At 38.8% G+C, this 26,602-nt stretch overlaps 2 protein-coding genes across 5 annotated transcripts in view; one reads left to right on the top strand and one right to left on the bottom strand.

The window, feature by feature from the left end:
• Nucleotides 1-1,498: 1,498 nt before the first annotated feature.
• On the bottom strand, nt 1,499-26,602 carry LOC144470771 (tumor protein D54). 4 transcript variants are annotated; one of them, XM_078182291.1, is made up of 6 exons: nt 26,384-26,602; nt 9,765-9,901; nt 8,603-8,751; nt 6,801-6,860; nt 5,662-5,824; nt 1,499-3,687 (listed from the first exon to the last, which is right to left on the bottom strand). In XM_078182291.1, exons 1-6 carry the CDS (start codon nt 26,400-26,402, stop codon nt 3,550-3,552), a joined length of 666 nt encoding a protein of 221 aa, XP_078038417.1. In that variant the 5' UTR covers nt 26,403-26,602; the 3' UTR covers nt 1,499-3,549. The 4 variants fall into 4 exon arrangements, with proteins under 4 accessions (XP_078038417.1, XP_078038414.1, XP_078038415.1 ...); XM_078182288.1 differs by lacking the exon at nt 26,384-26,602 and adding an exon at nt 13,554-14,837; XM_078182290.1 differs by lacking the exons at nt 1,499-3,687; nt 26,384-26,602 and adding exons at nt 4,525-4,752; nt 13,554-14,843.
• Nucleotides 6,621-26,602, top strand: part of LOC144470772 (uncharacterized) — a 45,543-nt gene continuing 25,561 nt past the window's right edge. The window contains exon 1 of the mRNA XM_078182293.1: nt 6,621-7,022. The gene's annotated coding sequence lies outside the window, so the exon portion shown is untranslated. The remainder of the gene's footprint in view (nt 7,023-26,602) is intronic.

The raw sequence follows: 26,602 nt of genomic DNA, 5'->3' as shown, positions 1-26,602 counted from the left end.
TTATATTTTTTTTTCTGCTTACACTATCCACTAGTTGGTACGATTTTAATTGTTAGACAGTAGCGAGGAGCGACGACGGCGGTTACGACCGTCGCGTCGTTACGATGACGAACCCAAGGTTACCATGGTAACGAAATATATTCGCAAAGAGATACGTTCAACGAGATACTAAACGAAGAGATAAATAATACTCAACGGGCGCCTATAGGAAGCCCGAACGAAGCGGCGGCCCAAATTCTTTTGCGCGCTGTGTAACTATAAGGAAATGATAAATTCTTCCCCCACCTTCCAACCCCAGCCCCCCACACGTCCTCTTCTGTTCTTCATTCGTCTATTACCCTACACTTTATTTTCTCTTATTGTAATGACACGATGGATAATTAAAACGAATGTTTAAAAGAGTCTCAACTATGTATATAGGAAACGTATGTGTTGGCCTATCCAGTACAAAACCAGATCGTTATAATATTATAGATCACGGATTATTGTGTTATGTGAATAATTTACATTTTATGTTGTTAACATGTTTCTATACGTATACAAATACACAGATATATGTACGAATGCATGTAATGTTAACACGGTTCCGATTTCCCGCTGTTTCGTCCAACACCTCCCGAACACCCCCCCTCAGCCCTCTCTGTGTCTGTCACCGTTTTGTTCTCTGTCCATTTTATTCTTACTTTCTGCGCTCCACACACACACACACTCTCTCTCACTTTCTCTCTCCCTCTCTCTTTCTCATTCTCTCTCTACTTTAATCTTTTTAACTTGTTTGCTCTCGCCATGCAGCTGGAGAAGACTACTTGTAGAGGATCGTTTTTGTTTTGTACTTAAGCGCGCTCGTATGCGCCCGAACTATGTTTTGTACCACGTGCAGAATGGCAATAAAGTAGTTGACCAATTCCTTTTTTTAATACCACGTTTTTTAATACCAGCTTCCCTTGTCATATTTCCTGAGAACCAGTGATGGAGAGGATTTTGAACAGAAGCGTTTATTTTTTATTAATTACGGCTGTCGCAATTCGATGTTAATTTTTATTCACGTACTTTTGTTCCAATTTTATTGAAATTAAAATTAATCTTGTTATCGATGTCAATATTTATGGTGTGAAATTAGAAATTACTGGCAGGAAATCAATTTGTAACTCTGAGATTAGGATAGAATATTTCATATTAAGAACGAATATCTCAGATAGAAAGAATATTTTAAATAGATCACTAAATTTATGCAACACAATGATTTCTGTTCGAATAATATGAAATAATCGGTTTGATTGAAAACGCATCTTAGAAGGAAAAATGAGAAATGCGCTATTTATTCTCATAAACGTTTCAATAAAAATCATTCTTGAATCAAAAAACTTTTCGGAATGGAATAGGATGGAATGAACAAAATTGTTCCAAACAACAGACAAGCAACAGAGAAGCGATCTCCGTTGCAAAATGGAGTCCAGGTAAACGCAGGAACGCAATCGCAAAACACGTAATCCACGTGTGGCATTTCATAAAATAATTTATTCACCAATATGAACAAGTAGATTGTATAGCAGATTGTTGATGACAATCGTGAGCGCAAAACCAACATATACGTAGGACTTGCATTAGATCTGCATCGACACTTAGCTCGGTAAATGGTCGTCCGCGAGCTCGCGCGTCGCTTGGACTAAATACATCAAACACTTTTACGTATTTCGGTGTACGCTCGTTGTTTCCGGTCGTTCGAACGGTTGAAACGGAAAACGCCTCCGATCGCTATTACCATAATTCCATCGATAGAGCTCCAGAAAAAAATATGTACCGATTCCCTGGTCAATATATGCGATTAGAAAATCTCTTTATTCGTAACATCTTTAAGTAAATGTCACTCTCATTCCTCCTCGGAAACACTGCGCCTGGATAAATATTCTCCGATGCAATTGGTTTACTGATTACATAAAAGAAACGTATCGTCATGTAGCACTTTCGCGACTCGCGACTACGTCACGACTGCGACCAGAACCGTACGAAAGCTGCAAAATCGTGTAGAACGTAAACGATGAGAGATGCTCGATCGGTGTTACAGTTTGGCCGACCGGGATCGGACCGCCGTGGTGCAGGTGCAGGGGAGGTCGCGTGACCGAGCGACGCCGGTCGTCGTAGATTTTCTACCGCGTCACGCTGGCCCGTTTTAACCGTATCGATCGGCGAAAGAGAAATATTCGATGAAAATTCTATCAACGTCGTAGATTTTTTTTCCCCCCGGCTTGGTCCACTTACACCGGCACTTTCTACCAGTTCCGGGGACTGGGTCAGCCAAACTATAAACGGTTTTCAAAGAAACGAAACGGTAGAAATCGACGGCGTATCATTAGGACAGTATTGTCGAAGCACGAATATCGTCGAAAAGTATCGAGTCTCCGCGCGGTGCCGGCTTATGGTTCCCGACACGCGGGATCGACACATCGGTGTTGTGAATAGCGCAACGTCATCGGTAAGTATCTATTAAAGCGTGTGCCTACTTTCACGGTATTCGACGGTGCGAAGAAAATAGGTTGCAACGTAAAACATTAAGGTACGTACCCAACGATATATTCTTATGCGTTATCAAAACGGCTATAGTGCAAAGAAGTTCGATAAAAATAAGGAATTGTTTCGCCACCTTCTTGAGTAACATGACGGCCATACATAACAGAAAGAAAATGCAACACCGCGACGCTTTCTAAGCTTGCAAAAAGAACGGGATCGAAACGAAATCCGCGAATTTCGATCGCCACGGGATCCTCCAAATAATTCCGTACAAAAAGAGAGATAAATAAATCGAACGCAGAAATCGGTCGTCTCGTATCAAAAAATTAACTTTCGCAAAATTCGCGACAGAAAGTGCACATTCGGCGTGGTAGAAAGTAACGCGAAGCGGACAGTTAAACATCATTAATCGATCGACATTATCGATTGAGTTACACAATGATTTTTGTCGTGTTCTCGCTGATCCATCGATCCTCCAACGGTCGAAGGCCGGGTGTTCTTCGCGACCTCTTAAACGGTGGTATCTAGGTTCATCTTTCGTCGATTTGGTAAGTGTACAGAGCGAAATAAAAATCGCGACAGAGACTGAAGATAACTCAAATTGTTAAGCTTTTGTTGATCGAATTCTCAAATTTAATTAATCAAATTATCTCGAAATTAAACGAAACCGTAGAATCCAATCCGTATCCTAGTAACAAGTCTCCGTACACTCTGCATTCCCCGCAATGCGTTCATCCCCTCATGTCCTCAGGGTCCCGAGTTCCGATAAAATTAGGTTGCAATTGCCAGCCGACAGAAGCCGTGGATCGGAACGAGGCATTTGAAGAGCTCGGTAGAGAAAGGACCTAGCCATACCGCCGTCCAAGGGGCTCGCAACCCCATCATCCATTGTACGCGAGAATCGTTTAGCCCTGGTTATAGCAATGCGGTAGAAAAGTGGATTACAGGTAGCATAGGGCGAAACACTTGGCGTCACGGATCGACGCGTCAGCATGTTACGCAGAGAAGAGGCGGGTATCGACGTGGACTCGAGGGCCGGCTCTAAGAGAGGAGCTTGTCTTCGGGAATGGTTGGACTGGTCGCCGACGGTGCGGCGGACGCGCGTCTCGCCGCCTCGGTCTCCCGAAGTGCGTCGTCGAAGCTCTGCATCGAAGTGGATCTTGAAGGCACGACTTTAGTCTGGAAATGATAAGCGATCGCTCAGCGTAATGTTCCTCGAATCGTTTTCCGATTGCTCGAAGGGGGGGCCGACGGGTAATCCAAACTACAGTGCATTCTTTAAACTTCCGTTCCTTATCTAAGGTCTTCTTCGGTGTTCAACGAGTTTGCTATCGATGTTGCACATGCACCGCTGTTCACGAAACAGCTGACAGGCTCTGATGAATAATGTACTACATATTGTAACGTTATAATTAGATTGCGGATCTTTATACATTTATGATGCTTGCAAGTTTTTAAAATAGAATGAAATGTGCATATTTAAGAAAATTAATTGTATTATTATTCTACGATCGTTACAAAGGCTTTAGTAAAATAAATACTGATATATAAATTTTTTTCATACATATAGACGACTAATTTTATAAATTGTATCACCTCAAACTTTTCTAAATAAATCTATGTATCTCATTGAAATAAATAAATATAAATAATTAATAAATGTGTACAATGTCGCTATAATAGTTTTGTCAACGTGATCTATTAACGATTACATATTTGCAAATGAAATAAATTATTTACAAAACATTGTGCTAATATCCGTAAACATGAATAAAATAATCCCGAACAAATATTTTCGAACAGCGGTGTATGTGACATTTGCGATAGCAGTGTTATTCCCTGATTCGCACGACATAGTGGGTCATCCTTATCTCGCTGAAATCATTTCGTCGACAATCACTTTACTAACACAGTAACATCGGCACGGACTTAGCCGACAATATTTACTCACCCACGCGTTCACATTACCTACAATCATTTCTTCGACAATACGTACTTATCGATCCTCACGTCTAATACCTGAGACGATTATTACTTTTATTGAAAAATCGACAATAAATGTGCATACACATAATAGACACACATGTATCTACAAGTTACAAACAATTTCATTCTACTAAAATATAAAAGTACTGTTTTAGGAACTCATCTTCATCGACATTGGTCATTGCATATATTGTTAACCGATCTCCGCAAGATTCTAGCCGCTGCTCGATGATGGTCAAAAAATAATTAAGGTTTCACCTGGAAAGTGAAATAAAAATGTTGATCAGGGTTGCGTCTTGAATTAATAATTGTTTTATCCCACATGGATGTTTTCATGTTTTGAAAAGCATGAACACAAAGTACTGCCTACTTTAACCACATCTTCAAACGTCGGACGAATACATTATTAATATAGTATATGACAAACACACGGTGCCCCAAACAACATTTTTACTAATCAATAGACTGCGGATTTTATGCACTCGTGGCAAAATTCGTTATCATGTATTATAATTGTTTGCAAATGTTATACTATTTTTAATTTATCGAGATTGTTAACTCTTATTCTCTACAAAGGATGTAGACAATTTTTGTTCAATATCAAAATCCGCAGCTACCAACATTAGCGTAAATTGTAAAAGTTGACCACACAAGACATTAACACTGTCGATGAAACACTGTGTCGGTGAGTAAATATTGTTAGAATAATGATGTACAGTAGAACCTCAATCATCCGGTCCTCCAATATCGGAACTCTCTATGGATCTCTATGTTTCACATGTCTTTAACTCAATTTTATCATCTGATCTTCTAATATCAGAATTTTCTTCACATCGTATCATCTAACTTTGACTCAAGCTACATTATAAAAAGATGTACCGTACAGATCAATAAAATTTAAATTTGACACATTAATGGAGCAACTATTCTATCATTTGCTCTTCCAAAATCAGAAATCTCAATTTTCCAAACATGTTCCACACGCTATCAGCTGAATTTAAGGCAACCCACGTATAAAACAATTTACGAAAAAAATCAATAAAAACGAAATCTTCGTGTTCGACAATCCAAACATTCGTGTCCGTTATCCCGGATAATCGAGGTTGCGCCCGATGAGATCGTGTTGGCGAAGCGTTTGTCGTCTGGATAAAGGGGAATCAAAATCACCTTCATGTTTTCATAAGCGGATCCAACGCGTTCCTCGAGCGAGCGGAAGCTGTCGGAGTTGCGCATCTGACCGAGCTTCATGGTCAGTCCGCTCCCAAAGCCTCCCAAGATGCTGGTGGTTTTCTCAGCCGTGGTCTTGAAGACGGACTCCGTCTTCTGAAATCTGCATAACGAGGAAACGATAAATATTCATTCACCGCGGGGACACAGTCCGTCCTATCCGAGCAGCGTCCGGTTGCCCGTGGTCGCTGCTCGGCGAGCAGCGAGGACTCCGATCATGAATGAAACCGATGAGATTCTCATGCACTCGGCCGTGCGCGCGCGCGAGCGTGTCTCCTTGCTCGTTCGCATGTTAGATCCTCGTTAGAAGCGGATGTTTCGGCGATTAGTTCGTGCAAGCGGCGGATTGCGTTGTCGCGAGGTCGGTGTATCGGTTTACCAACGGTTACGTAAAGCGGCTCAACGAATCCTTGCGTTTTTGCGGTGTGCTACTGAAGCGATCGCTGAACTAACGCAACGTGCGGGCTGGGTCTGTGCGATAGAAAAGCTCACACGGCGTAGTCGTGATACGATATTTTCTTCTTACAGATCGAAGCACGCTGTGGGGTTAGTTCGCAGCGATTTCCGCGTAATCCTTCTGCAGTTCACGCGGCAAAGACTCGGCGGAGTATAAAGTAATATAGTAACAGACGGAGTATAGCAACAGAGTTCATTATACGTTGATGACAAGGCAGTATTGTTTCGTGTATACGGTGGTATCGAAATAAAGTGTTTCTTTGAAACTGTAGCAACCAACTTCATCGAATGGAACAATGTGTATTTTCAAAAAAGATTCAGTATCTATTTTCTCAATTAAAAAAGATCAAGTTGCTACAATTTTAAAAGAAGCAGTTTTTATTCTACATTCGAGTCATCGTTACGTTAATCACTCTGCTAATAATAATTAAGAGAATCTCTAGCTGGCAAAGAATCAAAATTTCATCCCATTTTAGGAACGAACTGTTTGGGAACACCGTAACGACGAGTTGAACGTTTCCTCCGAGCTTCGCCGGTTAATTGGACTGCAGAAGGGTTAACGGCTACGGTCGCGGAAAGAAACGTTGAATCCTAAGGAAAACACAACTTGTTTGCGTACTTACAAAGTGTTGTCGGAGACTGCCTTGGTGAACTGACCGAGTTTCTCGCCGACGTTCTGATAACTGAATGAGAACCCAACCAAAAGTCAAAGAAAAGTGTTCTACATGTGTCTCTGGGGGGGGGACAAAATTAGCCGAAAGTAAATCGAAAAAAATTACGGGAGATCGGCAACCGTCACCACACGGCAATATTCAGAACGGGATCGGATCGATGACTGTGCAAAGGTGAGTACCGTGCATGCGTTCCGGTACACGTGAATGTGTATAGCAAATTATAATTATACTTCGCCTGTCACACCGTCCGACAAACGTGACAAATATTTTTCTATTACATTTCTTGGTAAACCATAAAGTTATCAGAATTATGATGACGTGTCCAGAGAATGAACAGTTAACCTGCTGTCTTACTAAGTTTACAAATCTATTATTACAATTCCAGCATTTTTATAACCCTTTTAACTAGAAATCCAAAATCTATTTGCAGACTTATAGTGTTTCCATTTGCTATAATATGGTGCATTTTATAGATTATGTAATAAGACTACTGTATAAATTTCAATGCGAAAACGGCGAAACGTTACTTTTTTTATCTAATACCGAAAATGTAGTTTAATTCTTACAATAAAATGTTTATTCAAGATCATCAACTGAACAAATAAAAAAAAAGATGTACGCGACTCGCACTTCCATAGAACATCATTGCCCTCCACAGTTCATTCATTGGACAAATCACCCTACAAAGACTCTTTCATAGTCTCAATAACTTCAGACTTCTGATCCCTCTAACGCAACGCGCTTAGCGTTCAATAGGTTTCGTATTACTCTGCAATTTTTCGCGAGGTTACCGGTTAACGAACCACAAAGTAGATATCGGACAGCGTGACCAGTCTGTAACATAACTCGAATCTTAAATAATAAAGATACATATGTGCGACAACATTTCCTGTGCAAATGTCTACTTACAGTACAGAGTAACCGGAGGGGGGGAGAGTTTCGAGCGTAATTAAGTGAACTTGCACAGATAGTCAACTTCGAACAAACTAACGATCTCCGTAAAGGCAAAGGAAGCTTCTCTAGCTGATGCTCTCTAACCGCACAATTATTCGCGCATTGCATTCGTGACTTTCGCTCGGAGCCTCGGGCATCTCCCGGTGAAAGAAGCTTCTCAAATTTCGAAATCTAATACAAAGCTCGTCGAGCGTTCGTTTTCACGCTTGTAGGTTTAGAAATTCTGTATAAAATCAAGTAATAAAGTAAATTAACCGTTAACAGAGAATCCTGTTTTTTGTAATCGTAGTTTATGTAAACTTTCCATACTATTTTATTTTGGAAACTTTATTTTATTCAAATAAAAATTAAGAGAGCGTCGAAAGGTATATGTGAAGCTAAAACGAAGCTAATAATTTAAAGAGAATCAATTCAGTTTTAATTTGAAATTAATTTCATTTTTCTCAAAATTACAACGAGCACTCGACCAGTTTCAACGACTGCATTTTGTCATTCTGTATGATTAACCCTTTGCACTCGGAGCTATTTTAATTCGAATTTTGAAACGTGAAAAATGATGTCATTGTAATATTAAGATTATTTTGAAATGTGATAAAATAATTTTTCATTCAAAGGGTTAATTTTAAGGCTCCTGTGCAATTTGAAACGAGCTTCGAAAATCTAGTGCAATTATTTCACAGATGTGCCGGAGACTCCGTTTTTTAGCAAGGTGAGATAGAAATAAAGAGAGAGAGAGAGAAAGAGAGAGTGAAAGAGAGAGAGAATTGCGTGCGTTGAATGGCTGTGTAGAAACCTACACTTGGCTCTCCTTTACGTTTTTCAAGCCCTGGTTCATATCCTCCGTGATCTCTTTCCATACGCTGATGCCCAATTGCCTCTTCAGCTCCTGAGAGACCCGGATTTTGTTCGCCAGCACGTGTCTCAGAGTCTGTATCTCATCTTCGACCTACGACACGTCAGTTCTTCAAGTTTTCGTCCGCAGAAAGTCGCAGCTCAAACTTGCTTTATCAAATTTTTCCATATTTCCCGCATTTAATTTCGAGTTTAAAGATGGCTTTCCGATCAATTACATAGCAACAAAGATTACAATTACAAAATGAATTTGGTACACTTCGTGTTACATATAATATAGTATCGTAACTCTATTACACTGAAGCTTAGATATTATTATTAAATTTTTTTTTTACTGGCTCTTAGACAGGTGAAGGAATAGATTTTCTATCGTTTGCAATATCGTTGTGCAAAATAAAAATTTTCTTTACTGGTTCATATAAATTAAATTTTCGCTTTAATAATTTCAAGAAGTTGAAAGTAGCGTATTTAATTATTCTTATTCGTTCACTGCTTTAAATTGCTGCCATTATTTTTTATCATAAATGCATGAAATCCGTAGTCTTACTATGGCATTTATTAAAGTATAATAATATAAATCTAGTAACTTCAGAAATTATTCAGAAAATCGAAACAGAAAATATGTAAATCTTGCACATTTTAGAAATTGATCCAGAGAATTGGAGCAGAAAGTATGCAAATATTGAGAAAGAATTTTTCGAAAACTTGCCAGTTTCACGTTCGTAAAAACCGTCACGAACATACCTTGAAAATTGAATAAAAAAAAAGTGGAACAGAAAATACGTAAATTTAGCAGAAAAAAAAAAACAATTTTTCTATATCATAGCTTCTTATTTGTAAAATCCTTCGCGAAGAGCTGCAATCTCGATGCATTCGAAGAAAGTTTAATGCACAGAGATAACACCGTTCTTAAAAGTTTTGAACTAGAGTCACCGGATTGCTTCTAACCCCCGCGGAATTCCAAGAATTGATTACACGAATAAATCTCGGTTTTCTGCAGTTAGAAACGCGATTTACGAACTTGTAGAGCTCGCAGATCTACGCGGCGAATTTTATTCGACCGTACCAGTCGACAAAGATTTCATCTGAAACGATGGAGTTACATACTCTGGCGAGTTCCTTGGTCCATTCTGCTTTCTGGCGATCCTGCTCCTCCAAGGAGAGTCCTTGCAGCTCGTTCACGACGGTGTCCGACGGCGAGGATGGCGAGATGAAGCCTGATGAGTGCATCGGGGCATCTTCCCCTGCAAGAAACCAAACGCGTCAGAAGATCTGATCCAACAAAAATTCGTCCAAAATCTGCGCGGTAAAATCATCGGCGTTTTGAACTGTACTTAAACATTACGGTCTGGAATATATTTAAATAATATTTCTGAGTTTACTTGAATCGTTTCAAGATGTAATTCAAGTACTGGATAAAGACATTCTTTACTTAGTAAAATTGATAAAAGTTATTATTTAATCGTAAGTTATAACGACATTAATTTATGATAGTATAAAGAATAGTTTATCGATGTTTTTCGTAAGAAAATGACTTTTGTTAATAACATCTAATTAGAATATATTAAGAAGTTGAATATTGGATTCTAATAATAATAGTTATTGAGTAGGGCTTAATTTGATTTTGAATTCAATTTGATTTTTAATTTAATTTTCATTTAGTAGTCAAATTTTCTTCACTGAATTAAATTTGAAGAATCGTACGAACTTATTTATCACATTTCCCCAATTTACTTTTATTCTGAAAAATTAGTGTATTTTCATTGTACTTTATATTGCAAAGTAAAATTTTCTTTACTAATAAAATATTAAACAATTAATTACTAAAGAACTGAAATCCAAAATTGGTTTAATCGAAGCGTTTCGCTGTCGTTGGCCTCAGCTCGCTATTACAAAGTCGCCGGAATGATCGACGCAATCGAAAAATTTGTCGATTCAGCATTGGTGTATAGTGTAAGGATTACGTAAGCTGGTTATTTCGAACGGGACAGGGACAGATCGTTGCAGATTTATCGATCGTGTTACACTTGGCTACGACGAGAAACTCGAATTACGAGAACCGGTGTCGATTTTTCTGCCGCGTCTTTTTTACTTGCCCGAAGGACCCGTGAAACTCGTATACACCAAAAATAGCATCGCGTCATACCGAAAGTAATTAACTTCGTAATGACACCGGTCTCATTTGGAAGATCGTAAACTGCAACGGCATTTATTAATCATTTACGAGACATTTTAGAGTCTCGATGGGAAAAATGTGTCCTTAACAGGTCTGTGTTTAATATATAATTTAGTAAATAATATAATATATAATAAATAAATCAACTATTCAGATCATCGAATAAAAACTCTCTTATCCCAAATAATTTCGATCCTCGCTGATAATTTTTCTATTATCAAGAAAATCTAATTAATTCGTGGATCGAGGAAGCGAGCGAACATTTTCGCCAGAATTTGAAGCTTTCCTGTTCCCCCGAACGAACAGGATTTTCTACTCGCAGAAAATCAAGATCCGCAGAAGAAACGCCTCGTCTTAATCGAATTCTGAGGAACGTCGTAAAGTATCTCCGCATTCTTTTCGCGCAAAAAGAGGTTCGCGCGAAGTGAAAGCGAGGGGAGCGCGTCGAATTTCATAGTAAAAGAGCAAGATAATCGTGGCTCGCGAAGGCTGCGGATACTCTTTGGAATATGCACGCGGACACCTGTCCGTCCGTTGGTTTTTACCTCGACGGTCGGCGGATGCGAGCGGTCATTTAAATCAGAGAAAAAAAGAAAGCGCGATACGCGGATAACTGCTTCCGCTCTATACCCTCGAACGCGATCAAGAACTTTGCTCGACGGTCCTTCGGTCGCTGCCTGAATACGTGTGCACGATCGCGCGTATGGTTGCGCCTATCCTGGATAGCATCAATTTACAGGTAGCGGAAGCTTTCGTGCATGTTCAATGAACCTGCTCGGTTCGGTTAAGGGGACTGCGAAGGAATTAGAACACGATATAGCGATCGATAATGATCACCTATCAGCCAGATCGTTGCGCGAGTATTAGGGATACCTTGACGCTGTTCGAACAATATTTTATTCAATAAATATTGCGGATAAATTCTTCGAACAGCGTTTGATTCGAAAAATATTTCAAATAAATTGTTTGAACGATATTTTATTTGAAAAATCCTTCGAAAGTGGAGCTTATAAAAGACAACAGAACAGATACAGGTTTAAAAATTATTAGGAAATTCAGTTTGTTCAAGTATACTTTTGCAGAAGTTTTGCTTAATTGCAAACTCGAATTGAGTATTTAATTCGCTCTTAATCAGTCAAATGTTTTTAAATTACAATTTTTAAATATATAAATTGATTATGCAGCTTTTAAGATGTTTTGAATATTATAAAAAATTATAATATTATAAAAGATATATATGGTAATATAGCCTTTCCAACTTATTTTAGGTTCACGCTTCTCGCAAAGAACACAGCAACTAATTGGTTAATTTCTAGCAGCCGCTTTGATATAACTGTTTGACCTAGGATCACAATAACCGTATAACAATTTGAATACACGCGTTAAACGTAATTTTGCATAACGAGCAATCCGAAAATTGTGCGACTGAATTGCTTCGCTTTATGTTTCCTGTACGAAGAAAACCGTGACGAACACTGGCAGCAACGACACCGTGAAACGCTGAAACACTTCTCGCTTTCATATTTTGCAATGGCGTTCCACTTATAATTGCCAGCTCCGTCGAGTTCCGTACATGCGAGTAATTGATCGACAATGCGATAATGAACGAGATATCGAATTCAATTTCGACACTGACTTTCGATGTATCGAGCATTCTTGCGGCATTCATTCTTAAAAGAGCAGATACACCGCGATATCTTGAAAAAGTTATTAAAAGAAAAACGAGTAACAAGAATCGCGCGATCATTGCGCGTCGCGAGTATCATAATTATCGGATAATTACATTAACGAATGCAAATGTCTGTGTAAAAATTTTACAGTAGCGACGGTAAGAAGATGATTTTATTCATGAGGCTAGAAACGAGTTAATTGACTTGAAAAATTAAATGCTCGTGTTTTGGTATTCGGATCATGAAAAACAGTTTCTATTACTGTCGGTTAATTAGTTTTCCTGTCATTATTTAACTGTAATTGATGTTCCGTGATTTATGCAAGTCATCGTTACGTATTAATTTCGTTATGTAAAACTGGTTACGGCTGTCAGTACGACGCATACGTTATAAGCATTACTTTGTTGCGACGCTTTGCGCGAGACTCGATTGAATTTATGCGAAAACATGTTATTTTACACGACTTATATTCTTTGTGATATTATTATTCGTGATATCAGAAATAAATTGTATAGTCTATTTTGGCTAGAGCATTCTTTATCTTCATTTCTAATAACAAACTAAAATATGAAATTGAATGTTTATTTTATCAGTCCAAAATGTTTATAATACCATAGCAGAAATTTAAAAAATAAAAATTTACTTCTTTTGAAATCTAATAAAACAATAGTAAAAGGGTAATACCTATTATTTGTTCATAACAATTTACAGTAGCTTAACAATTACCAGATCGTCTGTCATATGATAGATTTGAAGAAAAGAAGTGACTCTTGTCGAAGACCTTTTTTCTTATCCTGTATAATTTGCGAATTATACTAATAAATATTTCAGTTGTAATTTCCACCCCCCTTAAAGTTTAATTTACGCAAAAAAGTGCGCAATACTTATCCACATCTACCCTACAAATTTTCAAAGTTTTTAAATTTCTTGAATTTCTAAGTTGGGGATCATTCCCTGTAAGTTCATCGAATAAGACGACTACTTGAGTGAGCAAATCGACGAAACAGGCTCCGAATGAAAAACCAATCGTCGTCGACAATTATCGTGCACCTTTTACCAATTCGAGGAACTTCTTGTAGTTCTGGCTGTTGCTGATCTTCGCGAGATACGGCTTCGAGAAGTCCTGAAAGATCACTCGCACCGACTTTCGCTTCTTCTTCTTGCTCCTGCGGTCGGCGGCGCCGTCCTCGGCCTCCTCGGTGACGAACTGCGTCTCGACGGACAAATTGCCGTCGTCGACCACGATCTCGTCGATCTCGCCGTTCGAGTCGCGCCAGCAATGCACGACGATCTCGTCGGCGTCGCTGAGCTCGTTGACATCGTCGAAGCTCGGCGTCGCCGTCAGGTTCGAGTAATAGGCGTCCTCCTCGTACTCGAGCGACTCGAACTCGTGCTCGTACTCGCTGTGGCAATCGTCGTCCTCGGCGTGCCGCTCCTCGCACGGTCTCGATCTCTGACTCTGCCTCGGCACGGCGCAATCGCCGGCTTTGCCCTTCTCCTGCTTAACGTCCGGCATGTTTGTTCCCATGGAACCGGGCCAGACACCTCTCCTCTCCCTAATCCGTGCACTCAAAGCGCGGGAAACTCTGTCGCGGATCTTCACGCTTGGGAAAACGGAAGCCCGACACACGAAGTCCCATCTGAATCCCCGACTGAACCGTGCTGTTTAGATCCGGTTATCTTATCGAGCACTTCGCGCGTCCAGGTGTTCTCGTCGTTGTGCCGCCCCGTGAAATTAAAGTCAAGGTTACGCGAAGAGCGGAAGATACGGGTCTCATTGATTATCGGATACCGCTCTGAAGTGTCGTTAACAAATCGGAGCGAAAGGATACTATTAGAATGTCAAACGCGTTAGTTTATTGGCTTTACTGGACACTCGGTCTGGATCAGCGAAAGTCCTGCAGACTCTTGGCACAGTACGACGTCTACTTCCACTTTGACGACGCACTTCGAGTCTTCGGTCTCGCGTTCACCAGTCGCCGCACTCCACTTCGCGAGTCCCGTAGGAACGAGTTCCGGGAAGAGAACGGTTTACTGTAACCGTACGGACAGCGCAGCAGCTATCTAGCGCGAACTCGGCCCCTAGATCACCGCGATCCAGCGAGGCTGTGCCGACGAGGTCGCCGCGGATTTCACCGCTCGCCGACACTTCGCTTCTCTTTTACCCGAAGCTGATTCTCGTCGGTTTCATTCGAGCATGCATCCGCTTCCACGGAAGAAACTATTCGGCCAAGGCGAGATCGAGAATTCACGATCACTCGCGAACAGACCACGTGCACCGATCACCGCGTGCAGACGACGATCACAGCTGGCATGATCGCTCTTCGCTTTCCCGACGCTAGATCACGGCGTTTGCGATCCTCGCCGTGCGCGACGCCAGCGTCGGCCCGCCACGTATCCAAGGAGGAAAGAAATCGAGACCGGTCGCCGGTTCCCTCCACCTGGCGAAGCTGAAAGAGGGGAAGGGGCCTCCTCGCGGGCCCACCTCCCGGCGCGAACTCCTTCTTTGTTTCGGGGCCCCGCCGATACACCGAACATGCGTGAAATCTCGCGAGGATTTTTGACCACCGCATTCTCCTCGTGTACCGTTCAGTCGTCGCTTCGACGATCTCTTTGCTTTGGTATTGGTGGGATGTTTTAATCGGAGTTTATGTACCGCGAAACTATCACTTGTAATCCGCGAGGAAACCAATAAAGTTCATTATTGCGAAACTACAGGAGCTTCTATTATTGGATTCTCGCGCACGGTCTTACGGTGCGATAGTGCTCGTTGATTTTTTTGATAATGGTACAGGCAGAATTGGGATAAGCAGACTGAAGACTTTTATGCAAATTGGATAACGAATATGCGTTTCTTAATCGATTTAATATGTTGAAAGTACAATCGTGGAATTTCTAAATTCTTTAAATACTTTTAGTGTTTCGTATTTAATATTTTTGTTATAAATTCATAAAGTCCGCAGCCTTTTTATTTTTAAAACATACCTTGGCATAACACAAATTTGTGTAATTTCACAGTGTCTGTACCTATTTAGTAGACTCTGTTCGAAATCTTCATCATTAATTTTATTAAATTACAAATTCCATAAAAATGTCTTATTTAAATAAAATATAAAGAAAATCAAACAGATATAGTACAATCACAGTAACTTAAATATTGTTTAAAGAGATTACAAGAGCAGGTTAAGCAATCTGCGAAATTGTCTAAAAACATCATACCATTGTTAATTTATGAATGTCTTTGCAAAGTTGTTCTATAGTTAGCAAGTAAATAGCACAGCCATTTTACTAAATAAAGCATAGAAATAGTTAGAATAAAATAACGTAGAAAATATTTCATTCGGTTTCAATCAAATTCCTAACATATCGAACAGCGCGTGCCTGTCTCTCCGTCTATCTGACTGATCGACTGTCACGGTTCAACCATGTAAAGGGCCTGGTTCCGCTAAAATTCTATCACGTCGATCTTCCGCTATCGGAAAACCTACATCTACACGAGATCCGAGCCCCTTCCAGTACCTAAAACGCAAACAGCTTAATACAAACAATTTAAGCCGACTGCTCGGAAATTAGCATTTAAATTGCGCGTCGGTAAGGTTAAAGAAAATTGGCCCCGAATGATTTTGCGGGTGTGCTTTGCATACCGTTGTACCCGCTCTCGCATGCAGGAATCGACCGGTCACGGCGGCCGTCCGTTATCGAGCACCCCGCCCCGCGTGTATCCACGAAAACCGTGATTTACCGTCGGCGCTCTTCGTTTCTTTCGAGGGGCGGGGTCGCGTGTGCGACGTTGAAACAAAAGTCCCGCGCGCAGTGATATTGTTGCGTCGGTAGTTCGCCCCGATAACGACTTCCCGTCTCTAGCCAGCATCGTCACGCAACATTGCATAACCTCGGCAGAAATTCGTCCGGTAATTGGAAGGCGAAACGAGAATCATGCCCGGCGTCCGACTATTAATAAGTCGTCCTTTGATTGGACCCGCGCGATAACACGGCCGAGCCCCTAATTTCACCGTCAACGCTTCGACGCTTTCGACCCGGAGCCGTCGAAACGAAGATTTATCGACACTTTGAGCACAATGAGAACCACGCCGGGTATCGCGCCGATGATTGGACTGTCGATCTTTAGGGAAAATAAAAATTGTTTGCGCCGATCAACCCCTTGCCGTGCCATTTTCTTCGGAGCTGTTCGATTATAATCGCTTCGTGGAAGGAAAGGAAGATCTATTTAGTTTGTTATATAAATTATATGAATTGTTACGTAATTATAGATACAATTGTAATAATATAATTATTATGAGAGCCCTGATACCCTTCTATATTTTCTACACAAATTCTACATGATAATGATAATAATAATATTCTTTTTCCTTAATAAAATGAACCGTTCCATGATATAAATTTCTACGATGAATTCTATAATTAATTTTCTGTAATTAACCATTTCTATTTAACAATATTATTACAAAGAAGATTAAAAAATTTACTTCATCAATTTTTACTAAAACGGATCTCTCATGTCCTATATTTTCCATGTAATCACTTCTCGAGTTTCGCTATATAGTCGGAACAAAATTAATTCAGTGTAACAGGAGTCTTTGCAGAGGCAAAGCTGTTTAAAAGAAGCGACGTCGCGACAGTTTCTCGAATGACTCGATATCGTAGATCGAGGACAGTGTCTCCAGCGATGGGGAATAGTGTATAGCGCGATACGGTTAATCGGAAGCGGTAATGAAGGCTGCGTAACGATATCGCCGCACATCGTGAGCCGAAGTTTGATGGAACAGAACCTTGCGTAGAAACCGGTTCATCGGCTTTCGGTTCGATGCAGTTCTAAATACGGGCCTGTACGGGTAACTGGAACATCAAGGTTAACAACTAGTTGTCGTAATAATCGACCAGCCGGGTAACCAATCGTTAAGAAACGTGGGAGTTTAAAATTCCAGTATCAATTCGTGATCGTTCCGCGTTATCTCTGCTAATTTATACGTCGGTCTTTCCGTTCTCCTGAACACACGATCTTTGAACGAAGTAAATAAGGTTCTGGTCGATTTTCAGCCGATCTGCTCTACAATGGAGTTTCTACTTGTTAGACTTTCTATTATTAATTGACACTTTGTGTGTTCGCTAAAATGAAAAAGTGTAGTCGAAGAGGTATCTACTGTTCGTATCAGTTTTGTAGTTCTTTCGCATTTATATTTATATTAAAAAATACGTCAAAATCACGGCAGTTCGAAGTGGCATAACTACCACAAATTAAATAATATATTATGGGTAAATATTAAAAAGTGAAGGTAAAATTTACTAGTGCGAAAGTAATTTCTTTGTGATATTTATGTAACTGATATTAATTAATCATATATAGCTACCACAAATTGAATAATATATAATGGATAAATATTAGAAAGTGAAGATAACATTTACCAGCGCAAACGTCATTTTTTCGAACATTGAGAAAAAAAATATACATACATGTGTATGTGTCCATGACTCTAAGGATGTCACAATTAAAAAATAGAAACAGTTTTATGCATTGATAGTATCGTAGAACATAAAATATAAATTATAATAATATGAACTATAAATTATAATTTATAAATATATATTTGTCAGAAAGAAATGTACAATAAATTGTTTTATACAAAATCGAACGACTGAAATTACGTTTTGTATTTCAATTTTGTTTCGTTGAAAATAGTGCGCCGTTAGATTCAAGCAACACGATTCGAACACGAAAAGAAAGAAACGCCGGAAGAAGAAAAAGAAATAATGACCGATTTTCTTTTCCGCTTCACGCAAACTTAGATCTTTCGAATTCGTTTCTCTCGCCGTAGCTATTTTCAGAATCTAATAAATCAAAGTCGAAGTAAGTGTTTCGTATGCTTTTTACTGCCAATAAATTAATATAAAATAATCAAACATCTTATTGAACAAACAAGGACGTACTTAATAAATGATTTTGCATTTCCTCCGACATGTTTACAGAACTTTCACGCGATAATTTTAATTTATAAATGGAGCCACATTTTTCTTTTCTTAAACGTGAATGAAGAAACTAAAATGTACTTATATTATTATTATTATTCAGATTAACTGTGCCAGCATTTACATTACATAAAGTGAAGTAACATTAATAACACGGCCAACAAGAACTAATGTTAGATCATCTCGAACGTGGACGTGACATGCGACGTTTTTCCTTGCAACCGTAGATTTATCTCCGCCATTAGGGGCTCTTAAAAACAGGAACTACATACTCGAACGAAAATGAAGGGTGAGTATATTAATAAAACTTTTTAAACCCTTACTTTATTTTAAACGTCGCCGCAGATTCCAAGAGCTGTATTAATTCGTTTAAAAGGCAATTAAACGAGCAACGATAATAAATTCCGAAATCATAACACCGTGATCATTTGCATTTATTTATAAAATAATATCGAAAGAAAATCATAGCTATTATTTAAATATTAACAACAACGAACACACCGCGATAAATAAAACAATCGAACGCAAATTGCCCACTTAAAACAATCTGCTACATAGTTCGCGCGACTCGTTAAAAAGAACCACCGTAACAATTGCCGCGGAGAAATTCGAAACATTCGGAGATCGCACGATTTCGACGCAGAGCCGAGCGGCCGGATTTTTTTGTCAAGTTCTTTCGAACACGCGATGCCAAAGTCGCAAAGCGGCTCTAGTTGAACAAGTTCGAGCGAAGATCGATAAAAACTGCTGTGGCAACTGTATACAGTTAACGCCTGCCTGTTGAAGCTATCTTGCCAGTAAGTTTCGAACACCGTCGTTTCGCTGTGTTTAGTCGACTCTTGCACAATTGCAAGTGAACGTTTTGAAAGAATAATGAAAGACTGGCCGAGGTCGGAAACATTATTCTCGCCTGTATTCGATACGAAACTTCCAAGACAGAGACTTCCGATCTCTGATTGTCGCTTTGTGGAATCGCCTTTGTCGCGGATTCGAATAAATACGTGCCTGACTATGCAGACGCGAAAATTGCGCCGTTATTGTATCCAGCTGGAATTAGTGTTTCACGGTCTAACGATAAAAAAAAAACACCTTTGCTCGTCCAGCCGAGACAGATTCCAAATTCTCCTATCTCTGAATCAGAAATTCGAGGCGGTGTTTTTACGAGTTGATTTCCAATGACCGACTCTCTGCGATTTCCAATGACCGAAATTCTCCGCAGAGTTGTTACGATTCCGTCGGTTCGAAACCGAGGAAGCGATAGAAAGTTTAAACAATATAATGTAACTATGTTTATATAAAGCTCTGGTAAAGAATGAATTGATCGGGTGGTTTTTATATACGTGTTAGAGCTTATTTGTCTCTGTTATGGCGGATAACTACGAACTTAACTACTACCAAAATTTAACTCATGGAATTCCTATAAATGGAATTAATATATAAATGGAATTCCTATAAATGGAATTTATATAAATGGAATTCATATAAATAGTGTCAAGATCAAACTTTTCAGAAATATTCGACTTTATTTACTAAAATAGCAAACATAGATTAGAAACAAACAAATCAATAAATCTTGTTCATGGATCGAATGTTAAATAAAGAATCGTGTTTCCTACCCAAGAGTATCGGAAAACATAAAAACGTCAAAATTTATTGCCCATGCGGAAGGGTAACCATAAAACTATTTGATGTTGGAATCAATTTTGCTAACTAATAAATTATATAAAAGTTAATGATTCACTTAGCAAAATCTCGTTCGTTTCGACGCGAAGCACCGATTATTTCCGACAACGATTCGACAGAGCTCGTGACGCAAACGATTGCTAAGGAATGTAGATTATAAACTTGCGAATGTTAACTTTCACTTCCTCCGATGCATGTAACTGCATGGGAAAAGGAGGAAACATATCCTGTGCTGGACAAATTGTGTGTCGAATTTGAATATAATTGGACTGGTAATAACGGAATCTTTTTTTCTAATGAATATGTTGCTATAATATGTCATTAATATATTTGATCAGATAGAAGCCTAATTCGAGAACAAAGATTTCGATTAGGCATTTTTAAATATTCCTAAAATTAATACTTCGTTTATCTACTAATAGACTTTTCACTGAATTGTCCTTAACAATGAGAGAAGCTCGACATTTTTCTTTTAACTAATAATGCGACAAGAAATTGTTCCATTAAATTAATTTAAATAATTCGACTAAGTTATTGTAGTTTTTGAATGATTTTTTAAGAGATTTTAAAAAATTAATAGAGATCTGTGTTAATATCAAGGATGAAATTGTAAAAAAGATAATAAATCACTGATTACAACTGTTTAAAATTAATAACAGTAAACAATTATTATATAAAGCTAGAAGATACGTAAAAGGTGTAGAATAAAATCGACTTACGTGAGTAAGTCTACTAAGTAAAATTTCTAATAAGTAGAATAGACGTGTGATGATCAGACACGTCGACACATAACGTCAGAAATCAATCTTAATTCTTAACTTCTGTTAGACAGTCTCAGTTTACTTCATGTACGAAGCCGCCATCCTTAACCATTCATATACACTGAAATTGCAATATAGTGGAGTAGTAAACCCAGGGGAGCTGTAAACTACCCTAAGTCCTCAGAGCCAGGGCTGTCATCAATTTTTCACACCAGAACATATCGTAAAGGAGCACTTCTTAGAAAAGAAAAATATGTTCAACAGATTTATATTATACAAGAATATAAGAGACAGTATTTCCTAAATTTAATATCCAATTTGAGACAAATTTTATATAATTATAAAAGTTATAAGTATATATAGAATAAAGGATAAAAATCGTCTTAAAATTTGTAATATAAATGCTCAGACAAAGAAACATGTTTTCAATTATGTTGTCCATCAAATCCATGGCGTTCACGAAAACCATAGCGTACGAAATGAAATTCTAAGCATCTTTGCTCCTTATAGTCATCGACAAAACGCGCAAACCTGACCGTAGCTCCGCGATCTAATAATACATTTCTTCCAAGAGTTGCCAAGAGCCGAGGATGCAAATATACCATACGGGTAGTTTTTAAACAAAACGCGGTCCCATCCTACATCAACATTGGCATAGAAATATCTTGATCGCGTTGGCAACCGTAAAGCTCTCGGCTAAAGGCTATGGTGCCACGAGTGAGCAAAACGAGCGTCTCCTTCGATCACTTCGGCCCACGCGTCAAACTGACGGCAAAAACCTTAAATAGAAGATCTCGGTTTGACCTTCAGAATACCACCAGTTTACTCTAATAATCGCTAGACTGTGGATTTTATGCAATTACGATGAAAATGCGTGGGTGTCATTTACAACGACAGACGGGTTGAGAGCGTCTAAGAATGTCGATCGATTAGGTTTAGCTTGATTAACCACTTCAGGGATAATACTGCCACGTGTGTGTACGTTTAGTTTTCTTAAAGTTATGATTGTTTTAAGTGTATAGAAAATGAAGATCAGTTAAAAAACTATTCGCTACAGAATCCCTCAGCAATAATAATAGAACCTCATCGAATGAAATGAGATGGATGATAAATAAAAATGAAGCAATTGAATAGATTGTTCCCTGCTATAAAAATTCATCCTTGAAAAGGATAAACTAGTTAAAAGAAGGAAGGAATTTGCAATAGATTTCTATTTTTTGTAATCGAGATCAACAATTTTTACTTTCCACAAATATCTTTGGTCTGATGATCACGGTTTCTATCCACTTGAAAAAGATCGAGCAAACTATCGCGAAATTCTTTAACAGAGAATGTTAAAGCCTCGCTAAACATTGCGAAGATACGGTAGATTATGGTAAAGAATAATTAATTATGTTGACTCTCAGCCATCACCTGTGTAAAGACGGTATTCACGAACACTGGTTGAATCGCGTGTTCTTTAGATACGTTCATTTCGAACGCACGTTAACTCTTTCAGTAACTGAAATCAACTTCCATACTTTCCGCAAAGTCAAAGTAATTTTATTCATGAAACCGAAACTAGAAAGTTTATTGTAACGGGTGCCACCTGAAACATGCGTTCTAAAAATCGCGATGAAGTTCGGTTTATTTAAATGTATTCGATAAAAATGAATATCGTGATTTAATTATTGTATATCGAGCGAAAGGACTCTTGCGGGCTATACAATATATGTACCTCGCAGAATACTGAATTGTGCATCACGTGACTGAATAAACTAGGATAGACGGTAGGCATTCCAAGTTCGAGGAAAACGCCCATACCTTTCGATTTGTTTTTTCTGCTCCTCCACTTAATATCGTCTTCCTACAAAGGAAGGAGCCTACGCGCTGGCAATTTTCCAAGACGCAAGGCAAATTTTTCTTGCGCATCGAGCCAGACAGATATTTTATAGACAATTTCTTATTTCTGAATATACTTTTTCAAGAAAATTGCTTTGGAAAATTTATACGATTCGAGTAAGATAGTTTTTGCTTACTACATCATATCAGACAGTTTCTAAGGTTACCAGCGTTATGAATCATACCGTTATCAATGTTTGTTAACATCAGCACCGATAGAAAGAATCAGTAGTAACATGACATAGCGAACAAATTTTATTCCTTCTTACTAGAAACGAGGAAATCGATTTTTTGGAAAATGGAGCATGGTATAAAAAATGTTATCCTCCTTGGTCGCAGCATGGAGTTTGCCACACACTGTATATTTTCCTCTATTTAATTATGATATATATATTTTTATTAGAATGGGGAGCAAAATGAAGTCAATAATAATAGTAAAATTTAAAAAAAAGTATTTCAGTTATCGTACAATGTACCAGCCCCTCTAACATTTACAGAAAAATTTAAGACTAGTATTAAAAAAGCCATACTATTTTAAAAATGTTGACTCTATTTCGCTCTCCACTGCATTTCCTTGTTTACTGCATACATTAAAATGTCAAGAAACAATATTTCTGCATACAGAAAACGTTTGCAAATTCTCCCCCCGTATTCAATAATTCAAAAATACGTAACCCCTTAAGTAAGAAGTTGCCGGCTTTATTGGACAAGCTGATATCATGTTGCAACGAGAACGATCTCCCGTTGTGATCCCCGCAAACACGACACCGTCGAGGCCAGCTTCCAAGAGACTTTCTCTTCGCGGCGGCGTGTATTAGGCAGAAATTATGTGAACTGGTTCGACCGTCGATAACCGATGAGTCATTTGTCAGCGTCGCGACGGCCGGCGTCGCGAGTCGACGGCACGGCCATTCGGATCGGGAGCCGGACTTCGCGGACACGGCTCGGCCTTTCAAATAAATCCGTCGGCACTGGCTCCAGTTTCGTTGAAACTGGTCGCGCGAGGCGACGACCGAAAATATTTCCATTGAAAATAGTGCAGCGGTAGGCTCGACGATAAGGAAACGCTTGCATAAATGGACCGCGAGCCCGTGAAAGATAAAACGGCCTGGTATTGGCGAAAGCTGGCCACGAGAGTCGTTTGGCATAGAGCTTGATACGCTGTATCGATCACAGTTACATGACCGATAATAAGTGTTCATACGGTTATGGCAAAGTCGGTGGCATTGCCACTTTATTTCTTTTGCGCGGAAACTTTAGTCGATGTAAGCGATTTTGCTTTTGTTCTAAGTTCGGGCGAACAGACGAAAATATATAAATTATATATTTATATATTTGTATATTAATATATTTATGTATAACTTTTCGAAGGTAATTCCTCTTGAATATAATTTTTCAAAAATAACTTGCTCTCGTGCCTAATTAATTTTAAATACTGCATGCAGGCTCAAATAAGATATACATTTATCTTCAACCCGCATTTTTGTTATAAAGGGAAAAATGGAATTTTACTTCTTCAAATGAAACGTTTTCTACGTTTTGCTACCTTTTAATATTTCATAAGTTGAAATATGCCACGTGGACATTCCACAATTATAAAACATGCTTTTATAATTTTTAATAATTCTAGGACTCCCACTACCTCGATGGTTTTAATCTTTCGATGAATGAAGGTCTTACAGATATCTAAGATCTTAATGCTCTGCTAATACTATAGATAAGAAAACGATTTTTAACATTTAGTATTAACGAAGTAGTTTAGACTTTACGAAATTGCCAAATTCTTCTATTTTTCCGATAGTTTTAATGATTCGAATATTCGGTAGACTATGTTCCTTAAAACAGCTGTTTGTTAATTTTTATTATGAAAATCCGAACAAGGAAGTGTATCTACCGAAATAGTAATCGTTCGCTATCTGTTGATATACCGCACTCAACTTCGTTTCGCAAAAACCGCAAGATAAGTTGAATGATAAATTTTTTCATAATAAACAAAAATATAAAAGAGAAACTCGTGATATGTTTTCCGTATTTTGTATTGGAAACAGGTGAATGTCTTAGAATTTGTCTTTTATAATGGACAAAGAGTTTAAAGTGTTTTAACCTCGATTATATCTAATGAGAAAGGCAACAATGTTCGCATAATGGAACAGTTACTTAAATACAATGATAGATTAAATTCTTGCTGATTTTTATAACGAATAGTGCTGCATAAAGATCGCCACAAATTGAGCTATTAAAGTGCAAATTCACATGTCTAGAAAAGAATTAAGAATTTCTAAATAAGATCTATTTAAGGAAATATATTTCTTAGTATATTTAATGCTAGACTATAAATTAATTATACCATAATTACAGCTTTTAAATCTTCCAATATAACTAAAAATGACATAATAGTGCCTACTTCGTATCAGGGAAGAAGACACTAAAAACGTCACTGCATTGCAAGTTTAGTATTCATAAAAGGTGAACAAGTTTCGAGTACATTTTTTAATAAATCACGCATAAACAAAAACGATAACAACAATCACGTGCAGAAACTGACTCCGATCAGTTCTGAACTACGTGTTCGTGGTAATAGAGATAATTATTTTCACGATAAGGCGATAGCGGTACCGCGACACTGATAATTGCGCATGTAAATACGATACACAAAGCAATATCGGTAACAACCTTTACCTACCCACCAGTGCACGACGCACTATCATTTCGCGTCTGCTATGCGTATGTTGCTAAAATCACGATTTTTTCCAATCAGTGCCACGCATCCTCTATCGAGCCACTCGTGCAATGACTTCATTAATTACGTAATCTTTACAAACGTGATTAACCCGTGGGATGCATTAAATCCCCGCTGTTTTCTCAATGGCACTAACAGCGCCGGTATACCGTACGCCCATAACGAACAAATTAATTAGTCTTTAAGGAAACGCCGTAAATAAAATGTCCCATTAGATATACTCCGTCTTATGCGAACAGTTAAATTGCATTCGCGCTAATGCAATTAACGTTGCTGTGGGACGGGAATAACATGTCAGCAGACTACGCGAGATGCGCTGGCGATTGCAATTGAATAGGTTAAGACAACAATGACTCGAATTGACTCGCATCGCCAACAAACGCGCACGAACCGCTAGGTTTCAACACTTTCAAGATACCGATCTTGAAACGCACAAAAACAAAAGTACCAATTCCGAAAAAAATTCAAACGCATTCGCGTCCTATTTTATTCCGTTTCATTCGATTCGATTCGATCTTAGACGTGAAAATTTCTGGTATGGGAAGCGATTATTGCACAGGATCGATCCGCGATTCGATCCATGCATGAAATAACTTTGTAAAACAAGCAGTTACGGGAATTGTTTGAAGCACGAGTGTCCGTTGAAAAAACATAGGTTAGATTGCACTCGGCGGACAGTTCTCACCGAATCGTTTCGCGAATTCATTTTTTGTGTTTCGCAGGAGGGAATAGGTTTGACCCGCGTGAATGACCACGTCAGAAAGTACGGAATACGTTGTTACAGCGGCGAATAAAAATGCAGTCGGGAATAACAGTGTTAACGGTCTCACCTGTTGTTACGGTACTCATTTCGACGAATCGATGCGCGTACACCTGTGCTTCCTCTTGCTCACGCACAGTTCACCACTTGCGATCAATTAGCGAAACAATAATACGCGTCTGTTTTCCCACGGGAACGTTTCAAACGGATTCTGTGACGTGTTCACTTCCACCGAACCGAGATCGATTCCTTCCGAATCGCTTCTGAGGAACGGCACGGCGGCCATATT

The sequence above is a fragment of the Augochlora pura genome, chromosome 6, assembly GCF_028453695.1.
Source record: "Augochlora pura isolate Apur16 chromosome 6, APUR_v2.2.1, whole genome shotgun sequence".
Classification (NCBI taxonomy): domain Eukaryota; kingdom Metazoa; phylum Arthropoda; class Insecta; order Hymenoptera; family Halictidae; genus Augochlora; species Augochlora pura.
Note: the sequence above shows the minus strand (reverse complement) of the source record. Positions and strands in the feature narration are given on the sequence as shown.